This window comes from Quercus lobata, chromosome 11, assembly GCF_001633185.2.
Source record: "Quercus lobata isolate SW786 chromosome 11, ValleyOak3.0 Primary Assembly, whole genome shotgun sequence".
In the NCBI taxonomy this organism is placed as follows: domain Eukaryota; kingdom Viridiplantae; phylum Streptophyta; class Magnoliopsida; order Fagales; family Fagaceae; genus Quercus; species Quercus lobata.
The window spans coordinates 34,118,360-34,142,861 of NC_044914.1; the positions used below are offsets into that span (position 1 = coordinate 34,118,360).

Genomic DNA, 24,502 nt, shown 5'->3' on the forward strand with positions numbered 1-24,502 from the left:
GTCAAATTTATAATATCCAAACATCACTTAAAAGTCTTTTAATAATTAATATAGATACATCAGTAAAGTAACATAATTTTTTTTGTTTATTTTTCTTAAAATTTATTTTAAAATAATAAAAGGTCTAATAGCGGATTATAAATAAGCAAATTGTCTTAATTTGCAGCCGCACGCCACCTGAATTCAGACTGAAACAAAGTTTTCAAAAAACAATGGAATAGCTTTCACAAAATTCAATCCACATGGATAATATAATATAGTAATGGATTTCTCTGTCAACAAACCAAGAAAGAAAGACAAAGAAAACAAAGCAGCCTCTATATATATATAATCTAGTTATGTACTGTGGCAAAACCATGAACCCATGATCATGATCATGATGATGAACAAAACCAAACCCCATGTCCTCCATCTCCTGCTAGTGCTATCGTGCACTTGGGTGCTCACAGTTTCTGCTACCAGCGATGCCTATCCCAGCGTCTCCGACTGTGGCGTCGTAGACGAGGTCGTCGTTCCAGTACGGAGGGAAGTGCACGGAGAAGGTAAAATATTTGACATAAGCCATAGGTACAGGGAGGACATGCCGTCGTTTCAATCGGACGATGGGCTTGGCCAGTTCCTGTGGCTCCGCTTGTCCATGAAGAACGGCTCCATCGTCAACGTTTCAGAGCTCAAGTTCTCTACTCACTCCGGCACCCATGTCGACGCGCCGGGCCATGTGTTCGACCACTACTATGACGCTGGCTTCGACGTCGACTCTCTCGACCTGGAAGTGCTTAACGGTAGGTCTTCATCGTATTAGTAGCATGGTTTTAAAAACCGATATGGTTAAAGAACTGGTGATTCCTAGTTAAACTGGTTGAACTAATCAGTTCGGTCTGATTTTTAAAACTATAGTAATGATTAGCGGTGTTTATTACAAACTCGTTGTTATAACTGTATAGATATTTTATTTTTTGTCGTGGTATTTTTATGTTTTTGGTATTTTACTGTTTTAAAGTAAAAGTATCTATTTTCTCGAAATAAACGAATATTTTGGGCTAAAGTAAACTTGTAGTCATAATTTTATTTGGCAGTATCCTGGGTTTCTAAAATTTTCTAATCACACTTTGTGTGGCATTCAAAGTTATTTTCCCCTTATGGAGAAAGTATTTGATCAATTATTATTTCTATTCATTTCTACTAGAATCATTATTTGAAATTGGTTACATCACGTGAGATGGACGTGCCTGTACACTTAATTACAACCATATATCTCTCTCTAATTCTACTGTTTGAGCTAAAAATTATTAAGTTTTAGTTCAAACAGCTACTTCATGTCATGTGATATTCAATGTTCTCATATATATAAGATATAACTAATTTTCATAATAATTTTAATGATAAATGAATGGAAATAGTTGACCAGTACAATTGAATATCAAGATAAGTACTATGACTAATGACAATTACTCTGAGAATTTGGATTTTTAGTATAGGAGGTAATTGATCAATTAAGGACAACAAATCATAGGGGTTTCTGTTTCTGCAGAATTTTCTGTCAAGTCTGTAGTTAGTTCTTGTTTTGCTTCCTTAAGTGCCATGGCTTGGCCTTTTATTGTCAGGATGTGTTATGTTTCAGTCGTACACTAGTATACACTTTTCATCACTCATTAATACAATTTCTATCTTTTATCTCTAAAAAATATAAATTTTATTCATTATTTTACAGTTACTTTTATGATTTTTCTTTTTCTTTTATGAAAATCACTTTGCTTATTACGTTTATAAATCTATTACTAGAGCCTGTAAACCAAGTTATCTATTAGATATAATTTGCGACGATCTAGACATTAATTTTGGATAGAGAGAGTGTCGAAATCTAAATGTGTTTAATAAAGTGGAATTCAATTGAAAAAATTCTCACACTAGACATTCGGGAGGAACTACAAATATTTTTAAGGACATAGGTGATTGAGACAAAAGATGAGCTATACTTGATGAATCTTATACTCCTTGCTTATAATTATAGTTGGCTAGAGTAAATTTGGGGACATGAGAAGTGCATAATTCATCTTAACCAAGGCAATTTCCTGCTTTGAAGCTTGAAGAAATTATATTAAGATCCTTGTACATTGCAAAATTCTAGTTCAAGAAATTTTAAAGGTTTTTCCTTTTTGGCATCTGAAAAAATCTACTATTTATAACATCTTCCTTCTCTCGGTACTTTTTGTTGGTTCTATTTTCCCTTTACATTGGAACTCATCTCCTACTTACAATAAATTGATTAATTTATGTGACATTGATGATTATTTATGTTTGTTTTGACAGGTCACAAACAAGCTTATTCATAAATTGATTTCAGTACATAAGGGTGCATTCTTTTATCAAATCACTATGGTCCCACTCCACAATCTTCTCTATCCATCTTCACTAAAATTTGAAAAATGATGCACGAGATTGATCGATTATGAACATGCTATGGCCATTGGGACTCTGCGCAATTGAGACTCCTTGTAGTTGTTAATAAATCCTAGATCTACCCAGTAAATACCCGATGTGGGACTCATCATCTACCCACACATATCACACAATCAATCAAAGAGTAATGCTACAGACACAAACTATTCTACAAACATTTTACAAACCGCTTATGTGGCATACTCCACCTCAGCTTTTTAAAAACTAAAATACCACGTCAGAAATTAACAAAGTAAATTAAAAAAAAACCCCAAATAACGTTTGCAACAAAACCCTCTCCCTCTCCATCTCTGCGACTCCCTCTCTACCTCAGCAGTACTGTACGGCGCCTCCATCTCAGACCAAGCCCTCTCTGCGCCTCCCTCTTTGCCTCATTGGTGCTAACAAACTCTTGTGACGACGAAAAACCCAGGCCTCAAATCCTTTGCCTCACGCCCTTTCTCCTTGCCATAAAATTCTCACACTCCGACCAACGCCGCCGCCAACTCGCTGGAATCGTTGCAGAACTCGCCGGAACCATGGCTGAGAACGGTGTTGCAATCCCGTCTAATGAGAATGATGCTCCCACTTCGGTATCTGATGCTTCTAATTCTTCTACTTTTGGTAATTCCTTAACTACTTTAGATAACAAAGACATGCATGCTTTAGATAAGAAAACCATTCGTAGTCAAACAGGCCAACATTCTGTTGTTTTTTCCTGATTCAACCAAAGACAACTTTATGGGTTTATTTTATGCTTGAATACGGTGTTGCAATCCCATATGACAGAACTTTATGTGACAGAATTTTTTTTTTTTTTTGAAACTATGTGACAGAATTTTTAAAGTTTATATGACAGAGTTCTTAAATTTTATGGCATTATTTTATGCTTGACTAAGGTATTGCGATCCCATATGACAGAATTTTATATGATAAAATTTTTAAAGTTTATATGACAGAATTTTTTTAATTTTTTTGGATTATTTTATGCTCGACTACGGTGTTGCAATCCCATATGACAATTTTATTTTTAAAGTTTTGTATGCTCGGCTTTTGAATGGTTTAAACTTTTGTATTTTTTGCTAAATAATTGAATAGTATTTCTAATAGAAACAATCATGTGATTGTCAGACAATGAAGACTACATCTCTTCAAATGAAGAAATTGTCATTGATGAGGAAGAAAATGAGCAAAAGTTAGAGATTGAAATGATTGAAGAAAAGAAGCATGAGATCAACAAGATTTTAGATGAAAATGAAATTATTTTAGAACCAAAGGTTGGGATGATGTTTAATTCAGAGGAAGAAGTTAGAGCATATTATAAGCAATATGCTAAACAAGCAGGTTTTGGTGTGTCAAAGAGAACCTCTAAACTTGGACATGATGGGAATTTAAAATATTTCACCAATTCATGTGTTAATCAGCAAGGCAAAAAGTAAGGCAACTAATGCTCTTAAACCGAGACCAAAAAAAAAAATATCGGGTGCAAGGCCAAGATTAATGCTACTTGTTGTCCTAATGGAAAGTTTACATTGACTACTGTTGTGCTTGACCATGTCCATACTTTGAGTCCTGGAAAAGCTAGATATTTTAGATGTCATAAACAGATGGACTCTTATGTGAAAAGAAGGCTTGAGTTAAATGATAAAGCTGGAATTCGTATCAGTAAAAACTATAAATCTATTGTTATTGAAGCAGGAGGATTTGAGAAGCTTCCATTTGGATAGAAAGACTGTAGAAATCATGTTGACAAAGCAAGGCGGCTTCGACTTGGGGTGGGAGGTGCTAGAGCACTTCGTGACTATTTTGTTAGAATGCAAGAGAAGGATGACCGATTTTATTATGTAATGGATGTGGATGATAGGTCTCGATTGAGGAATGTGTTTTGGGCAGATGCAAGAAGTAGAGCCACATGTGAATATTTTGGGGATGTTATAACATTTGACACAACATACTTAACAAATCCATATAAAATGCCATTTGCTCTGTTTGTAGGAGTGAATCATCATGGTCAATCAATACTTCTTGGGTGTGGTCTAATATCAAACGAAAATGTTGATACTTTTGTTTGGTTGTTTGAATCATGGATGAAGTGTATGTCAGGCTGAGCTCCAAAAGCAATTATAACTGATCAAGACCAAGCTATGAAGAGAGCAATTGAAATAGTATTCCCTGAAACTAAACATAGGTTTTGTTTATGGCATATAATGAAGAAAATTCCTAAGAAATTTAAGGGATATTCTCAATATGAGGCGATTAAGAGGGATATAGACCGTTGTGTATATGACTCCTTGAGTCATGATGAATTTGAAGATAGTTGGCAAAGATTACTTGAGGTGCATAATCTTCAAGATAATGAATGGTTGCAATGGTTGTATTATGAGCGACATCATTGGATACCAACATATGTGAAAAATACATTTTGGGCGGGAATGTCTACTACACAACGTAGTGAAAGTATGAATGCCTTTTTTGATGGTTAGGTGGGGCCGAAGACTAAATTGAAGCAATTTGTTGATCAATATGATGAGGCCTTGAAGAGTAAGGTTGAAAAGGAGAACACAGAAGATTTTATTTCTCTAACTTCAAGAGTTCCATGCATAACTCATTATGCTATTGAGAAGCAATTTCAGGATAGTTATACCAATTCAAAGTTCAAGGAGGTTCAAGATGAGATTAGGAGGAAAATGTATTGTCATCCTTCTCTTCTTAAACAAGAAGGTGCAATTTCTACATATCAAGTTGTTGACGAGATAGAAATTGATGATGATACAAAGGAAGTAACCTTCCATGTTTACTTTAATGAAGATGAATTGGAGGTACAATGCAATTGTTGCTTATTTGAATTTAGAGGAATCCTCTGCAGGCATGCCTTTTCTGTGCTCATGATGGTAAAGAAAATTAAAATATTGCCATCAAAATATATTCTTCCACGGTGGAGTAAAGACTTGAAACGAAGATATACATTTATTAAATGTATTTACGATGAATTGAGTGGAAATCCTGAAGCGCAACGTTATGATAAATTGCACACTTCTATTTATGAAGTTGCATCAATGGCATAAAAAACTGAAGAAAGTTGTATGACTGTGATGACAGTTTTAGATAAGCTGAAGGAGAAGTTGAGTCTGAATGTGTCAAGTAGTGAAAGTGGTCAAACATCTCATCACACACCGGGTGCAGTGACAATATCTAATGAAGTTATTAATGGGACATCAAAGGAATGTATTAAGGTGCTTAGTCCTTTAGTAGCTTAAAGTAAAGGGCGACTAGTGTCAAAACGAAAGGAATCTAAAACAGACCAAGTGATTAGGAAATTGAAAACAAGAAAGAGACAGGAAGGGAACAAAACTAGCAAAAAAAAAGGAAAAGGAAAACAGGTACTTGCTTATTTAATTTTAGCTAATAATCTATTTTATTAGTTTCTTTGTTGTATTACGTATATTTGTTTATTTGAATAACTTGTCTAATTCATCTATTTCTTTCTAATGAAAGAATTCTCAAGTGGCACAAGAAATTGAAGTCGATGCAGGTGAAATTAGTTTGCCTACTTTAAGTACTCCACAAGAAGATCATGAAATGGGAACACAAGAGAGAAGGAATGTTCAGGTATTAAGAATAAGAAAAAATTATGAGATTAATTGTTTAAGATTTTAATCTACTATGTAAATAATTTACATGATTACATTTTATTATTCTAATTATCTATAATAAAAAAATTACTCTACTTATTTTGGTTAGGGTAAAAATTTTAATTTTGGTTTCACATCCATCTGTTATGGTTAAGCTAATTGAGTTAGCAAAACTATTTCTTGAAATGTCGTGTTGTGCAGATTTCCGTTATCTCCCCTTTGACTAAAACGTTTTTTAATATTCAATTTCTTTACCCTTATTGGTTTTTGCATAATTTTTTCTCTTGTATATTTAATTTTTTAGATTTATTTTCAATTGCACAGTGTCATCTAAGTCAAGGTTCTAGTGATGGATATATGATGCCACATTTTGGCTCTCCTTTATTTCCTGGAAACCAAATGCAGGCATAGTTTACCAAATGCAGATTTTCTTTATCTCCCTTTTGACTATTTTTTTTTTTTTAATATTCAGTTTCTTTACCCTCCTAGTCCCTTGGTTTTTGCATAATTTTTTCTATTTTGCTTGATATGTAATTTTTTAGATTTATTTTCAATTGCACAGTGTCATTTGAGTCAAGGTTCGAGTGGTGCTCTGGGAAGCAATATACACCGACTATCAGTTATTCCTTAACTTTTATTCAATGTTATACTTGTTAATAGTTTGAAATTTAACCTTTTTTTTTTTTTTTTTTTTTTAATGAAATTTGTATTTGTAGGGTCATCCAAATCAATTTTGGGGAAGTGGATGTCAAGTGTCAAATACTGACCAGCTTAGTGTTTATGGAACACAACAACATCATATAATCAACTTGAATCATTTGAATTTGCTCCAAGTATTGCTACTACATTGTATATTTAACTATGTCAATTATAAGCACGTTGATTTTTAAATAATTTAATACATTTTCTTTTGTTCTTTTTGTAGGCTCAACAGCATGGGCATCAATTTAAGGATCAGGATGCTGACAAGTTCAGTTAAAATTAAGTTCAACTTGATCAAGATGACAAACTTTTTGTTTTTCCTTTTTGTGTTGAACACAACATAGTTCTTTATTTGTAATGGATATTATGGTATTATTTGCCTAGGAAAAAGCTTATATTTTTTTAAGCACATATGGTGACTTAAAACAAAGTTTTTTTTTTTTTATTTATTCAACATTATTTGAGCTTTACATCTATGGATATCTTTGCTCTTTATTTATGTTATTAAGAGATGGACATGTTTGATCCTTGTTATGTTCAAGTTTATTACATAACCTACTTCAACACGAACTAGATACAAATACAACAATAGAATACAAAGAGGCATACACTGTAATACAACAAAGCCTCTACTTGAATGGAGGATAACTCATTATCAGATTTGAAAAACAACTAAACCATAAAGCTAAAAATAAGTAGACCAGAAAAACATTGATAACAAACAATTGTTAAACAATTCCTCTTCTTTTTCTATATATATTTCTTTACAATATTAACGGGCATACCCCTTGCCAAGTTAAACTAATGCAATCCTTAGAAAGCATCCACTAATCCATATACATCTTCTATAATTCTGCTATCCATAAGACTGACAGTTATCCAAAATAAACAATAGCTTGACATCTTACAATAGAAAATTAATCATCTAGTGTACAGAATTTTTTTGGAGTACTCTTGATTGGAGAGCTGATGAGACAGCACCAAAGTAAATGAAAGTTAAATGTTGAGCCCAACATAGCTCCTTTCCAATTCCATATCCATATGATGAATATGTTGAAGTTCAAAACCATTAAACTGTTTTGCCTCCCTTGTCATTCTTTTAGTTGCTGCTGAAATTGTAGAGTAGAATTTGATTGAACAGGTTCAAAGAATAACACAAACACAGCCTTTATTGTCATCACTTTCATTATCAGTATCTTCTATTTCACTGTCAGGGTGGAAAAAAAAAAAAAAAAGAAATGTAAGCAAATCACAAACACAACTACATAATGAGCATAAAATGAACATGTTTGCCTCAATTAGCAATAAATAGTGTGCAATGTGCTATTGAAAGTCCATCTGATTGCATTAATTTAAAATATATGCATATTCTATTAAACTAAACACATAGACACATATAAGTAAGCACACGTTGATTAATTGAAGACAACGGTGATTGAAGAAAAATTTTAAAATCCATATACATCTTGTATGTCTATGATCACTAACTTGACTATCAAAATAGCTGTTTCTTAATATTGCATCAGCATGCTTATAAACAATACAAACAAAGCAAGAGCTAGTAATTTTATTAAAAACAGTAAAATGCAAGGAAATAAAGAATTGTACAGTAAAGTCTTTAATCATTGTCCAAATAACAACTACAATTCATGTACAAGCAACTGTTGATCATAGAACAAATAAGAGGCTCTCATCAATAAGAGCCATCAACATCAGTAAGTCCCTAGTTCAAATAATGGGACAACAAAAAATGCCTTCTCCGGATTTTCCAACAGCATCTTTGAGGCTAGAAAACAGCAATAGTCCAAGTTTGGAATTCTTTTTGAAAACCAGCAATAGACAAGCTCAAAATACATAAAAATTCTTTTTGGTTATTAGTTATTTCGACCCATTCCATCCATATGATTATATAATTCATTGGATTGCCTAAAGGGCATAAATATTGCAGTACTCTACACCAAATTTGCATATGAATTACTTGAATAAAAAAAATAAAAAAATAAAAACAAATTTCAATACTGAAACAGAGTGTAACCGTTGTCGTTATCGGGAGGGAGGCAGATGACATGGAGACATCATGCTCACGGCGGCACTAGCAGAGATGGGATTGCAACACCGTTCATCAGCCATGGTTCTACAACCATTCCAACGAGTTGGCGACGGCGTTGGTCGGAGTGTGAGAATTTTATGGCAAGGAGAGAACGCGTGAGGCAGAGGATTTAAGGCCTGGGTTTTTCGCCGTCACGCTTTGTGTTTAGGAGTTTGTTAGCACCGATGAGGCAAAGAGGGAGGCGCAGGGAGGGCTTGGTCTGAGATGGAGGCCCCGTATAGTACGAGGGAGGCGCAGAGAGTGAGAGGGAGAGGGAGAGGGTTTTGTTGCAACCCACTTTGTGGGAATGGTCTCTGAGCCCACACGGGATTACTGGACCGGTTCTGATACTATATGTAACGATCCAAGGAAAAGTGCTAGTCACATTTGCGCTATACCTCAAAAGGACTAGTCATTATTGAGGCTCCTTGTAGTTGTTAATAAAGCCCAGATCTATCCAGTAAATACCCGATATGGGACTCATCACATACCCACACACATCACATAATAAATCAAATTGGGGTATCACAAGGTAGAATATCTTATTTCAAATCTATAAGACTAGACTCACCCTAGAATCCAACCCCCCGCCCCCTCCCAAGCGTCTATTAGTCACTTTGTGTACAAAAGCACCGCACGATATAGCAGATAGTTTTCCTCTTGTGCCTTGCAAGTTGATGTGCATATTTGTTTCTTATCAAAAACCGTTAAATTCCACAAAAAGCAGCGAGTATGTGATCTTTGATCATTATACTGTAAGGTAAGTCATAGTGAATCAGTGATCATGCCCTTCCACAAATGTTTTTAGATTCCAATGTAATGGGCATGATCACTACCAAATATATTTTTTTAAAGATATCATTCTTCCTTCCTTTATTACTTCGCATTTTTAGAAAACCTCCTATCCAGACAACCATCTACCACTGCAGATAGACCGACACTTGTGCAATGTTCTGTATCTGTTTTTCAAGTTTATTACTAGTTCTATATGGGAATTACTTCTACATGCACATGCACCTATTAACTTGACAAGTTATTCCAAACATGAAGCTTAATTTACTTGGTTGCTATGTGCTAAACCATTAATTTAATTTTGGGATGGTATCTTTTCATTCAATTACATTTATTCTTGGAACCATTAAACCTAATTTTTAATTATCTGCACTAAGGGGGAAATTGTGTTGAAGTCCGTCTCTGTATGTGTGTACACTTTTTCTGTGCTATAATGTCATTGTTTTTTCTCAACCTAGTTGCACTAACCAATCTTTTTGGTATGAAATATAGGAGTTGATTACCTAAATGTTGCTACTTATTTTGATGCAATTCCAGCTCATCATGCTTTTCTTGAGGCCAGGGTAAGCAAAATTATATGATGAAATAGGCTTTAATGTCTTTTACTTTTGGCAGCAATTTATGTCCTAATACTTTTTTTTTTTTTTATGGGATATTTCCTAATACTTTTTCCTACATAAATCATATCTAATAGGTGAAGTTTCATTCAAGCCCCCTTTTTTTTTTCTTCAGAACTCTCCTTTCATTTTAATAATTATTTTGTATCTGTAAAATGTGCACTTCTGATTATCTGGCTTGTATATAATATCGGAGAATTTTAGTAAGATTCTTATATTTTTCAGCTGTCATGTCTCTGGCCATAAGTTTCATAATTTCCATGCAATGTTTTGACGATCAATTGAGTAGTTTAAGTGATTCTCTTAAAAAAAGGAAAAAGAAAAAAGAAGAGTAGCTTAAGTTGATGGTCTCTTCTTTCTCTTTTGTGTGGGGCGGGTTCAGAAGGATAGGTGATAGAATTGACAATCAACACTAAGACTGCTAAAATGGTTCAGGAAATCATTATTGTGGAAGCTGTGAAGCTTGATCACTACATCCAAGCAGGAATATATTCCCTTCATTGCTTACCCCTTCGGTTGCCTACTTCTGATGGATCACCAGCAAGATGTATTCTCATCAAATGATATTTTACACGTATGTTTTATATTGTTGTAAGAGATATAGTATCACCATTACTGTGACTTTGTAAGCCATGTGATGTCTCTCGGGGGGCCATGGCCACCCTCTGACCCAATGGGAAAATAATTGCAATGGTGAGGAAGGTAATTGAAAGGAGTAAATATATGGAAGAAGTAAAGAGGTGGTGGGAATTGAACTTTAGAAAGAGGAAAGTATTAGGAAAATAAAGATGAAAAAGAAAAAAGAAAAAGTTGGGTTAATTTTGATGAAATGGCGTGATGGTTGGCAGGATATATATATATATATATATATATATATATATATACCTCAAAATGCCACGTGAGTGTATAACCATATATTATTGATATTGAAATATTATGTTTCAATGACCAAATCGAAATGGCTATGGAATCATATTCAAAACATTGGTTGGTGGTGGTTGATAGCACCAAGTTTGCCGGTGGGATTTGTTTTAGAACAACTAGTCGCAGGCCCATGCGTGAGAATAAGTAATTATTTTATAATTGTAGTATAATGTATACTTTTTTTCTTAAAAATTTATTGAAGATAATTTGTTCTTTCTAAAAATTAAACAATTTCTATTTGATCTAATTAGGTTTACTTTGGTCCCATCTGTCCAATTTGATCCACTCATTCAATTTTAGTTCCCTTTGGTCCATTTTGGACTGATTGGACCTTAAATTGATTCTTTTTATAGATTACATTTTCAAGTTTAGCTCAAAAATTCATTTTTTTTTTTTCATAATTTTTGAGTTGAAAAGTATGAAATTTTATTATATTTGGGCTAAACTCTTTAGTTTTGAGTTAAAAAAAAAAAATAGACATTAAAATTTTGACATATGATTCATAAAAATGCAATAAAAATGATATTACTGTATATTCAAAAGTCTTGTTCGGTCTACTACGGTCCTATTTAGCCCATTACGTCATTTTCGGTCCACTTTGGTTTTATTAGGTCCACTTTGGTCCTATTCGGTCCATAGTAGTCCTATTCGGTCCATTCTGTGCATTTTGATACACTTCAAACCTATTCGGGCCATTCAGTCCTCTTTGTTCTTATTCGGTCCATTCTGTCCATTTTGGTTCTATTTGGTCCACATTGGTCCTATTCGGTTCACTTTGTTCCTATTCGGTCCATTACTTCTACTTTGGTCCTAATCAGTCCATTCTTTCTTATACATTCCACTTTGGTCCCCTTCGATCCTGTTCGGTCTACATTGGTCAACAATGTTCTATTCGGTCTTATTCAGTCGACTTTAGTCCCCTTTGATCCTATTCGGTCTACATTCATACACTATGTTTTATTCGGTCTATTTCGGTCTTATTCGGTCCACCTTGTTCCCATTCAGTCCTATTCTGTCCATTCAATCCACTTTGTTCCATTTGGTCCAATTCAGTCCATTTGTGTCTACTTAGGTCCAATTTGGTCTATTTTTGTGGACTTAGATATATGGAAAAGACATTTTTAGGTTGAGACCACTTATTTTAATCTATTAAAATTATTAACCCATGATACTAATTATATTCATTGTTTTTTTCTATATATAGTGGCCAGTGGGGAGGATTAGTGGTGTTCCAATTACAAATATGTCATGTGCAACAAATGATATCATTAATGCTACACTATCGCTTGAATCCACCCTTTTCTTATTCATTGGTACCGGTATGTTTCATAACTTTTTATAAATTTATAGTGATAAATTTCCGAATACCATTTTTTTTTTGGGGGTGTTATTTTTAAATACTGATAAAGCACACAACACTGGTCGATTGAGAATATAATGAAAGGTCATTATCGTTGTTGTGGCTGTGGATGAGAAATAAGCAAATTGTCTTTGCAGGCATCTGAAAAGGTTGAAACAAGTTAAAAGTAACCTTAAAACTTCAAACACAACCGAACAGTTTTCACAAAAAAAAAAAAAAATTCAATCCATAGATAACAAAGCAAATATATATATATATATATATATAAATAATTTACATTGATTGCCCATAACTTTTGTACACTGAAGACTGACCACTTCAGAAAAACCATGATGATGATCAAAATCAAACCCCTTGTCCTGCTGCTAGTGCTATCGTGCACATGGGTGCTTACAGTTGCGACCAGTGATTCTGCCTATCCCACCATCTCCGACTGTGGCATGGAGGAACTCGTCCCTGTAAGGAGAGAAGTGTACGGAAATGGTAGAATATTTGATATAAGTCACAGTTTCAGGGAGGACATGCCGTCCTGGGACTCCGTGGATGGGCTAGGCCAGTTCTTGCGTCTCCGCCACTCCATAAAGAATGGCTCCCTAGCCAACGTTTCCGAGCTCAAGTATTTCTCTGTTCACTCCGGCACCCACGTCGACGCGCCAGGCCACGTGTTCGATCACTACTTTGATGCCGGCTTCGATGTTGACACGCTTGACCTGGAACTGCTTAACGGTAAATAATCATCCTAAAGTTGTCTTTCAGTTCACATGATGAGGTGTCTGTTAAGTACGTACCAACTAAATTCAAAACAATTTCGTTATTAAAACTATGTTAGATATTGTTATTATTTTTGACTAAATTACAATTTATACTCTTAAAGTTTGATATAAGACGGATAGGAATGTGGAATATGTAGATTAGAATTGGTGGGTCTACTCCACAATGAAATTTGTTCTAGTTGTTTAACATCTCCTTGGTTTGCATAAAGAAGTTTTTGTGATGTTTGAAGAAAGCTTTGGCATGGGTTATGACCAGGTTGTCTGATTTTGTTAAAATCGGTGGTTTACCATTTTGTATTAACTTATGCTTTTTATAACAAACGGTAGTTTATAAGATGATGTATCTCATACACCTTGCCTAGAGAGGAGTGAAGATGATTCTGAACTATCCTTGTTTTTTTTAATCTAATCCATATAAAAAAAAAAAAAAAATTTGAGGGACTTGATAAATTCAGAATTCATCTTTAACCGATGCAAATTCTTACTTGGAAGATCCTTGCACATTGTAGAATGGGTAAATCCTCTTTACATACACCTTGTTACACATAAATGTACACACATTTCATTTTTGAACTAAAGTTGTGTATAATTTTTGTGTGAAACGTTTTGAATTGAAATCATGACTTCAAGACACAATTTCAGTTCAAAGATGAAATATGTGTAAGTTTGTGTGTATAATAAACTGCTCTCTTACAAAATTCTAGCTTAAGCAATTTTAAAGGTTCATCCTTTTTGGCATCTAAAAAATCCTACTATTTTTAATGTCTTCCTTCTCTTGTTTTTTGTTAAATTTACTCTTTACGTTAGAACTTCATGTCCCTGCTTACAATAAAGTTGTTAATTTACATTACATTGATTGTTATTTATGTTTGTTTCGATAGGTCCTGCACTGTTAGTTGATGTTCCAAGGGATAAGAACATTACTGGTATGTTATCTCTTCTTTAATTGAAACAGAGCAATGGCTGTAGCATGTTACTAATCGATTAATCTTGTGCATCAATTTTGAAATTTTAGTGAAGTTTGAGAAGATTGTGATGTGGAACCATAATGATTTAAGAAAAAAAATTATGTACTGAAAATTAATTTATAAATAACTTATTTGTCACCTCCTCTGTTCCAATCCTCTTTTTCATGTACTGAATTACTACCTATTCCTGGGATTTGGGATGCATAGAATGGGGTTCAAACCTGTCATGCAATCCTGGCTTCTCTAATGTTTCAAAGTTTAATCTTCAGTTTTGCTGCTCTGCACTAAACAGCCATCTCAGTAAGCATCTCACATTAGAGTTGTGCTAGATAGAATAACAACTCAAGAATTCAGTGAATGATCTGATTGGCTTGTCAGTTTACACTGGCCATAAGCAGCAAATATTGGTTAAAAAATAGATAAAAATTACTGTAACAACTCAAGAATTCAGTGAATGATCTGATTGGCTTGTCAGTTTACACTAGCCATATGCAGCAAATATTGGTTCAAAAATAGATAAAAATTACTGTAGTTTTTTGTTTTATGAGACATGCGTACATTTCAATAACTTGTTTCTTACTGCACACGTGTATGTGTGTACAATGGGAGAACAGTGTTTAATTAGATGGGGTGCTCAACATATATCGTGATGTAACAAATTGATTTTCTAAACCATGAAAAAACATATTTATTTTGTAGTTTTGGGTGTATTAGGTTTTAATAAAGTCCACTTGACACAGCTGAAGTTATGAAGTCCTTGAATATTCCCAAGGGAATTCGACGTGTCATTTTCAGAACATTAAATACTGACAGGTAAAATTTATTTTAGTTATATTGTTGAAGTCCCATCATACTATCATAGAGGACTATGGCCCAATTTTAAACTATAGTATGACATTCATAAGCTATTGTTAGAGATATTGGTTCTTATTGCAATTTCTCCATTTGACATTTGATATAATGAAAGCCAAATTTTTATTGATATTTTTTTCTTTTGCTAGTTATTGTTTTCCAGTGCAACAGGTTTATGAACCAAAATCTTTTTTCTGCACTGGGTTCCGTATTATAATTTTTAATGAAAGGAAATAAATGTCATAGTTAGTTCTTAGTTTTCATTACAAAATGTATGTTGCTCTTAAGATGGCATCCATAAAAGTCATCAAGTTAAATCTGATCTTACATGTTTTTAGATGCTGTACCTTAGATTTCATTTATGATTTTGGCATGCCTGCACCTGAAACACATTTTCAGTGTAGATTAAGCTATGCTCTTCAATCTTTAATTTTAGATTATACTGTGCTGCTGCTTTTGGTTACTACTATAATTGGTAGATATGGTATGGAAAGTGGAATATGGTTGGCATCTAGCTACCAATGAATATAAAATGTGATAGATGGGAAAAAGATTGAACAATGTAGTACTAAATATATCCTGTAGAGTGTAGTGAATAGAATGTGATTAACATTTAGCTATCAATTAAAGCAAAATATGATGTGAAGCAGATAAACAATGTAGTTCTACAAATGTCTATGAAAAGGTGGAAGATTATCCCATACTATGTTTCTCTTTTTTTTTGAAAGAATCAGTCATTTCATTAACAAAGATTAGAGTTCAAACACCAATACAACAACCATCAGCTAGCTGCGAACTAACCATGTACAAACAGAAAACCAACCGCAGAAACTATCTGCAAAAAAGAGCTGCAGGCTTGCAGCACAGCTAAGCCCAAAAACCACAATATGTGAACAGCAAAGACAGAAACCAACCCCACCTTTAGGGGATCCAGCTGGGAATAACAAACTATCACATAAAATACCAACAAAAGGACACTGATCAGTCCCAACTTGTGGCAAACAGACATACAAGCTTAAAAGCCTTAAAAACCAGTGATGCAATCATCCTCCATTTACAGCACGGTACACAATTTAGAATTGAATTCTTGAACATATTCTTGCCTTCAACTCTACCTTTAATGTCATTCATTATGGCTCTAATAAGTTACTCTTCAGCATACAGCCTCTTAGCATGAAGAATTGCATTTCCTCAACTCCAAAGGTGGTATATAGTTGCCCACCAAGCTAATTACAGAGCACAGCTCTCAATCCCTTTCCCTTTAGGTGTATTACACTCCAATCAACTAAATCCTGCCAGCTGACTTTGGGATCAGACAGTAACCATAAGCTCATAATGGATTTCCATACTCTTTTAGTGAAGGGGCAATGAAAAAAGAGATACAGAATTTGCAGAAACAACAAAATTTGTCCACCACAATTCCCCATTGGATCATTCTATCTTTGTTTAGCATGACCATTTATCCTATGAATGAGTGCCTAGGAATAGCTAGATTAAACCACAGTAGGTTTCACCAATCTCATTCCCTGTTACAGCACACACAAATTTAGGAGATGAGGACCATAAGGCTTTATCTTCATCCTTTAATTCAACCAGCTGCAAGCCTCCAAATCCAAAATTTATCTTTATGAACAGATGCAAGATTAGATTCAACCTGACTGGCAGCATCATAAGCCCTATGCTGTAAAACTTCATCTGGATGTTATAAATCAAGCTATAAGATCTTGTTTCCATCCCCCATCTAATACCTCAAGAATTTTCTTGCTTCACCCGAGTTCAAGGATAGTTCTCCATCCCAAGAGCTGTCTTGGGGGATTTTATTGGTTAAGAAGCATCTCCCTTTTAAGAGACAAGCATGAGTCCATGCTATCCATAGGGAATCTGATTGGGTGAAGAGGTTCCAAATGTGTTATATGACTGTTGCTTTATTCCAGTCAGCCAGCCTTTTCAAGGCTAGATCCCTCTTTACTTAGGAAAGCATACCCGGGTTAGTCTAATACCCCCTCTGGAATCTTCCTTTCCATGCCAAAGGTAATGGCTATAGCAATGTTCAATTTCAACAAAGATTTTGAATAATGTAAAGTACAGATTGTAATAATTGGAGTCTTCTGGAAAAGTACAAGTTTCTGGTAGTCCAAGAATTAATTCTAGCTAGAATCTTATCAAGAAAGGGCTGGCAATCCTTAAAACTAAACTTACCAGGGATTAATGGCATACCAAGATATCTTACTAGAAGGGAGCCTTCCTTGAATTGAAGAACCTCTAGTATTTGCTTCTTTGAACTGTCAGAAATAGATGAGCATAATACCTCACTTTTGCTTGGCTTGATACAGTCCAGAGATATATTTGAATTCTTCAAGGGATTCTTAATAATATGGATTGAAGATAGATCAGAAACAGAAAATATAAGGAGATCATCAGCAAAGCTAAGATGAGTAATCTACTGCCCTTTGCATTGGGGGTGATATTTGAATAGACTAGATGATAGGACTTTGGATTTGAACAGCCTATTAAAGGCTTCCATGGCAATAACAAGGAGGTTGGGTGACAATGGGTCCCTCTGCCCCGGTAACTTCCTGCCATTGAAATAATCCAGTAAAGATCCATTGATTGCTATTAAGAATTTAGGGATACTGATGCACTCCTTAATCCATTGGACAAACCTTGGAGGAAAACCAGCCACCATTAAACACATGAGGAGAACATTCTAGTTGAGTCATAAGACTCTTGAGATCAGCTTTAATTGCACATCTGCCAACCCCTTGTTCCTGTAGTAGTTCTTTACTAACTCATGGGCTAATAGAATATTTTCAGTTATACTTATACCTTTAATGAAGACTGTTTGGTTTGAATCCACCAGTTCTCCCAATTACTCTCTTCATTTGTTGACCGATACGTAATGCACTTTTAGATGACATTACAACAACCAATTTGCCTAAAATCAGTGATGGAAGAGGGGTTGGGGTCTTTAGGAATCAGTGTAATAACTTTGAAATTCACTTCCTTAAGCAGCTTGCCAGTATTATAGAAGGAAGAAACAATCTCAATAACAGCCTCTTTACTGTATTCAAGGCTTCCTTGAAGAACTTGTCAGTGAAACCATCAGGTCTAGGTGCTTTGTCTCTCTCCATACTGAAAAGAGCTTGCTGGATTTCGTGCTTAGTCACATTCCTCTGCCAGCTCTTCACGGATTCAGGTATTTGATCAGAGAACAGTAAAGCCACCTTACTTATCATCCTTTTCTCATTCACAGTGGTGCTTGAACCCAAAAATTTATTATAGAAACTGCTTATGCGCTTCTTAATAGCATTTGGATCCTCCACCCTGGTACCATCATTATCAAGCAGGCATTCGATTTCATTCCTAGCTTGCCTTCCTTTTTTGACAATGCTGTGGAAATGGGCATTAGCCCATTTTTTTTTTTTTTTTCATATTAAGTAGCCTTATTTAGATAATGGAAAGATATAGTCCAATTCAGGTGGTTTTATTCTTTCATCCGTTGTTCTCTCTATTCACTTCCTGTTCATGTTTGTAGTGCTCCTTTGTATGGACATCTAATTTTATGCTAGGGGCAAAGGATATTGCAGAATCATAAAAAGTCATACTTAAAATAATTTTTTTTGGTGAACTAAAACTAATTTTACTTTCAGGCGGCTAATGTGGAAAAAGGAGTTTGATACAAGCTTTGCAGGACTGATGAAGGATGGTGCTGAATGGTTGGTAGAGAACACAGATATCAAACTTATTGGTAAGGCAGAGATTGTACTTTCTATCAATTTGGAGCAACTTGAAAATAAAATTATTTTGGCCTTCTTTTGTTCTTGCAAGCTAAGAATTTCTGTTTGCTTAACTTACAACACCTTTACTTCATATAGTTATATAATTCTTACCATTGTGAACCGGCAATCTATCATGATGCAATTTGACTTTTCGTTCTTATAGTTTAAACCTTATTTAGAGGTAACTATAAGCGATCCAACGAGCAAAGATTTGGTTCTGAATGGTAACGACCAGTAAAATCATTAGCTAATTCCTGGTGATTTAAGGAATCTTGGGGCCACGGAAGAAAACACAGGAATCTTGTATCCATTACTTTCAGCTCTTGGGGCATGGACGGATAGTTATATGCAGAAATTACCTTGCATTGGGTCTCAAGACTCTCAACCATGTTTCTTCCAATCTTTCATTTCCACTGCCCCATTAGCATTCTCTTAGAATTCCCCCCTTTCTTCATAGGTCAAGTTGTCTATCCGCCTCATTTTGTATACAAATGCATTGATAATATTGGTCTTATGCCTTGCAAGTTGATGTGCATATTATTTTCTTATCATAAACTGTTCAATTCCACAAAATAGCTTTGAGTATATTAAAGTTTGAGACAATTTGGGAATTTTGATATAATTCTCATTCATGAATAAATAATAAAATTCTTTTATAAAAAAAAAAAAAAAAAATTCTATTCTTTTACACAAGAAACAGAGCAACAGAAATGAAAACTAACCATATCTGACGGCTACTAAATCTGGAAAACAGGATCCACTGTCTAACTATATAGATGAGCTGCTTACACGTGTCCATCTTTATAATAGATAAATATTATACTAAGTTACATGTAGTTTAACGGAAACTTAAATACAATCTACAAGTCCTGCAGCAAATGCAGTCTTCTTCACTTTCAATCTACATGACTGATTTGATCAATCCCTCAATAGTATGTGACATTTTATCATTACACTGAGGTAAGTCATAACTTTCACAAACGTTTGGAGATTCCAATGTAAATGGCATGACAAGTACTTTAAAAAAGAAAGAAAGAAATCATTCCTTCTTCCAAGGTAAGATATTTTATTTGTTTGTTTGTTTGTTTTTTATTTTATTTAGCAGAAAATGACCCATCTTCCAAGGTAAGTCACCTGGTTGCACTAACCCATCTTTCTGCCATGAAATGTAGGAACTGATTACCTAAGTGTTGCTGCTTATGTTGAAGCAATTCCATCTCATCTTGTTTTACTAGAAGCCAGGGTAAGAAAAACTGTCTGATGAATTGTGCTTCTTCTATGTTTTACTTTTGGCAGCTATTTATTCTCTTAATACTTGTTCTGAAGTAACTCATATCCAATAGGTGAAGTTTCATTCAAGCTCCTTGAATTAGAAAATTTTCCTTCGTTTTTCAGAAGAACTATCCTTATTTTGTAATTGTAGAATGTGTAATTTTGATTATATGGCTTGTATATCAGAGACATTAGTAAAGTTTCTTGTATTTTTCAGTTGTCATGTCTACGAACATAAGTTTCTTCATTTCCATGCAATGTTGATCAATAGAGTAATTTAAGTATCATAATATGTTCTTCCACTTTTGTTTGGGATGAGTTCAAGAGGATATAGGTGATAGAATTTAATTTGCTAGAATATCCTGAAATTTCTTATGAAATTTCATCCTGACATTAAGGAGACTGGATTTTGTTGCACTGGGGTCGTATTTAAATTAATGCAGGAAAATAATATTGAAACTCAACACTAACACTGCTAAAATGGTTCAGGATATCATTCTCGTGGAAAGTCTAAAGCTCGATCACATCCAACCAGGAATATATTCCCTTCATTGCTTACCCCTTAGGTTGCCTGGTGCTGAGGGATCACCCGCAAGATGTATTCTCATCAAATGATATTTTATATATATGTTTTATATTGTTGTAAGTGCTGTAGTATCACCACTACTATGACTTTGTAAGCTATGTTATATGTCTTGTGTTTGTTATGGAATGCGAAGTGTTTGGTGTGTCTTGTGTTTGCACTACTTTCTTGTCCCCTTTTATCAGTTTGATGATGTGCTTGTGCAACGTGCTTAACAAGTTGCAGGAAACAATATTAATCCTTAGAGGTGTTGAATGGGAATAAGGCACCACAAGAACAGGTTTACTACTGGAGATAGCCAGATAGGACGGGCATATATATATATATATATATATATGGGCGGAGCACAAGGAATATGCAACAAAAAAACCCAATTCGGCCACAAATTTGCATAAAGGTTCCTATCAATTGCATAATAAACACTTCAATGACTTTTGATAAGTAATAGTTTTGGGGAGAGAGAGAGAGGGTAGCAAATAAGAAGAAAATGACAAAAGATAACGAGGAAGGAAGATGATAAGGTAAAGAAAAGAAGCCTTCAGTAGGTGTGGATGGTTTAAAACTTGAAGGTTATAATAGAGGGCATTTATATCTTTTTCTTTCAACAATAGAGGGCATTTGTATCTTTTTTCTTTCAACCCAGGCTTACAGAGTTGACCATAACTAAGTGCTTCCAAGTCATCTCAGGCCTTGCAATTGCTCCCCTCATTTTCTCTCCATTTTGGAGAGGTTTTAGGTAGGCTTTGAGTAAAGCTAGTATGAACCTATCATTTATAACTTGTCCTTTTGATGGTTATGAAATTTTTGTATCTATAGAGTTATTGTAAACTTACATGTTAATGTGGTGTTTCTTTTTGATAATTCGATAGTTGAGGATTGGAGATTTTGAACCCTAAATATATCTGTGGGAAACATTAGAAGGTGTCAACTAGTTAAGTTACAAGGCTCTTGGCGTTAATGTGGTATTATAACGAATACATTCAGGGTATAAATCCCTCCATCCTCAACTATGGAATTTAAATTTTTAGGTAGGCTTTGAGTAATGCTCCTATGAACCTATCATTTCTAACTTTTCATCTTGATGGTTATGAAATTTTTGTATCTATAGAGTTATTGTAAACTTAAATGTCAATGTGGTGTTTTTTTTTGATAATTTGATAGTTGAGGATGAGAGATTTTGAACCTTGAATATTTCTGTGGAAAACACTAGGAGGTGCCAACTAATTAAGCTACAAAACTCTTTTCATTAAAGTGGTATTCTAACGAATACATTCAGGGTTCAAATCTCTCCATCCTCAATTATGGAATTAAAATTTTTTAAAAAAAAATCTTGTAACTCAATTGGTTGGTAAGCACATTTTTGTGTTTCTGAAAAAAGATATCCAATATTCAAATCTATTGCCTTAAACTATCAAAATATTAACAAACAAAAAAAGCATCAAGTTATTTTACTTCAAAAAAAAAAAAAAAAAGATAATGAATTTATCAACTTGTGGCAGTTATTTAAATTTTCACAAAATTAAATCCACGAATAATATAATAGCCAAGCTGAGCTAGCATGAATATGCATGGTTAAAAAGGACAAAAGGCCAATATAGGGTAATACATTTATCTGTCAAAATACGAAGAAAACAAAAAAAAAAAAAAAAAAAAGGTAAAATAAATAAATAAATAAAAAATCATCCCGTGGAGTCTGCAATATAGAACTTGCAAATGTAAATGGGGTTTCCACCAAAAAAAAAAAAAAAAAAGTAGAAGTAAATGGGGTTAGTAGAGAGAAGAAATTTTATTTTTGGAATAGTGAAAGATAGAAATTTCATTTAAACACTTTACAGATAGGCAAGAGAGAGCCCAGATATAGAAATATTGGCTTGTCTTCTGACCCAACAGAGCTTATAGTTCAAAAACATAGTTTTAAGCTTTTTGACATCCGTTACGAACTTGGGACCCTTCTCAAAAAACTTTAAAAAATTTTAATTAACAAACCATTAATTGAGAAGCTAGGGCCTGGGGGCATTCAACCAGGTTTGTCACGTGCGCAAGTATTCATCTTGGTTTTTTCTTCAAAATTTTAGTATTTCATACAGTCTAGTCTATTTCCAAGGGATTCAAGTTTGCCTTCTCTCTTAGTGTTTCTGGAGTAGAACTGTTGTAGAAGTTAAAATTTTGCACCTAATCATATAGTGTCACGTGCTATTTAGTGGGTCACATTGACATTATTTAGACACATAGAAATATTCCAAATGTTTCTAAATAAAAATTACAAAGAATACTTAAGAGTCCATTCCACATCAACACGTGTTAATTTAAATGACATAAGTAGTTTAATTAAAATTTGTCATGTATTATTTTAAATTAAAACACTTTTTAAATCAAATAATATTATGTGTCCCTTGGAGAACAAGATATAAAATCCTTTCATTTAAATTATGACATCTGTCATTGCTCATATTCAATCATGTGTGATCACACCTCCTTAAGACTTATATAAATAGAGACATTTCTCAGTCTTGTGGAGGATATTCAGAAGTCTTGAAACTCTGCCAAAATCAAGCTCCAAGGCCTCCAAGAACCTCACCCTTTGAATACAAAGAGCATTGGAAGTAATAGCATTGAAGTCATCCTTTTAGATTTCAAAAGTTCATTGAAATCAAGCTCAAAAGCCTCCATAAACACCAAGAGATTACAAATTAGTGAAGCTCTATGGATTCAAGTCTCTAAAGCCCCAAAGAACTTCCACTGCAAATTTTTTAATACAAAAAAAAAAAAAAAATCAAAGAACATTCATCCAAATCACTTTTCAAAGTCTCAAAGTTCTACAAGAATCAAGCTTTAAAGCCTCTAGGAAATTTAAAGACTTTGATCCATCGAAATTTCATCGAATTCAAGCTCTATAGCCCCAAAAAACTTTCACCACAAATGTATGAAAATCAAGAACATTCGAAATACCCACGAAGAACACAAAGAACATGAAGAACAAGAAATTTCTAACAGGCATACAGCCAGAGATTCATCGTAAGTTTATTCTAAAGACTTTTCAATCCACTTTCCAATTCAAGTGGTGGACACCTTGTGTTTGAAACAAGACTACATTAGTGCAATACTTAAATTAAAGACTTTCAAGGAGATCAAATCAAAGGATTATTCTATTGTATTAGAATCTAAATATAGCGAATTGTACCTACAAATTCATCAATACAAATTTACATTTGTAAAACATATTCAATTGTTTGATTTCAAAACTTGAGATTTTGTGTTTACAAATGTAAATAAACCAAGTTATGTTTGTATATGGCTCGAGCTTAGCTCAGGGAAAAGATTGTATATATTTGTTTGTTTAGAAAAGACATTAAATGAGAGGCAGCATCGTTCATTAGATTTTCAAAAGTAATAGTGTATGATACACACACACACACACATACATATATATATATATATATATATATATATAAGGTTAAATGAAATATCAAAAAAGAGATTTTAAAATTTTCTAACTTTATTTCTTATGTAATATCTATTATTCCCTTCTCAAAAAAAAAAAAAAAAAATGTAATATCTATTATTCCTAGAGAATCTCTTTTTTAGTTATGATTAGAAATATGGTTTTTATGGTTAGAGTTTGATTAGTTTTAAATTTAAATTTAGTACTATAATTGTATTTAATTGTTGATTTAATTAATTAATTAATTAATTTTTTGAGAATCAAAGCGAGAAATTTCA

The 24,502-nt window shown here is 33.8% G+C and overlaps 3 protein-coding genes across 3 annotated transcripts; all 3 read left to right on the plus strand.

Moving 5' to 3' along the window:
* The first annotated feature begins 308 nt into the window (after positions 1-308).
* LOC115966760 (cyclase-like protein 2) lies at positions 309-802 on the plus strand. The gene has a single exon (XM_031085925.1). It carries the CDS (start codon positions 365-367, stop codon positions 800-802), a length of 438 nt encoding a protein of 145 aa, XP_030941785.1. The 5' UTR covers positions 309-364.
* Positions 803-2,867: 2,065 nt separating this feature from the next.
* On the plus strand, positions 2,868-3,878 carry LOC115966761. The gene is made up of 2 exons (XM_031085926.1): positions 2,868-3,063; positions 3,571-3,878. The coding sequence occupies exons 1-2, from the start codon at positions 2,979-2,981 to the stop codon at positions 3,876-3,878; spliced, it is 393 nt and encodes a 130-aa protein (XP_030941786.1). The 5' UTR covers positions 2,868-2,978.
* Positions 3,879-12,782: 8,904 nt separating this feature from the next.
* LOC115968286 (cyclase-like protein 3) lies at positions 12,783-20,929 on the plus strand. Its single transcript, XM_031087633.1, has 6 exons — positions 12,783-13,281; positions 14,210-14,254; positions 15,037-15,109; positions 18,799-18,896; positions 20,100-20,170; positions 20,689-20,929. The coding sequence occupies exons 1-6, from the start codon at positions 12,885-12,887 to the stop codon at positions 20,812-20,814; spliced, it is 810 nt and encodes a 269-aa protein (XP_030943493.1). The 5' UTR covers positions 12,783-12,884; the 3' UTR covers positions 20,815-20,929.
* Positions 20,930-24,502: the final 3,573 nt, after the last annotated feature.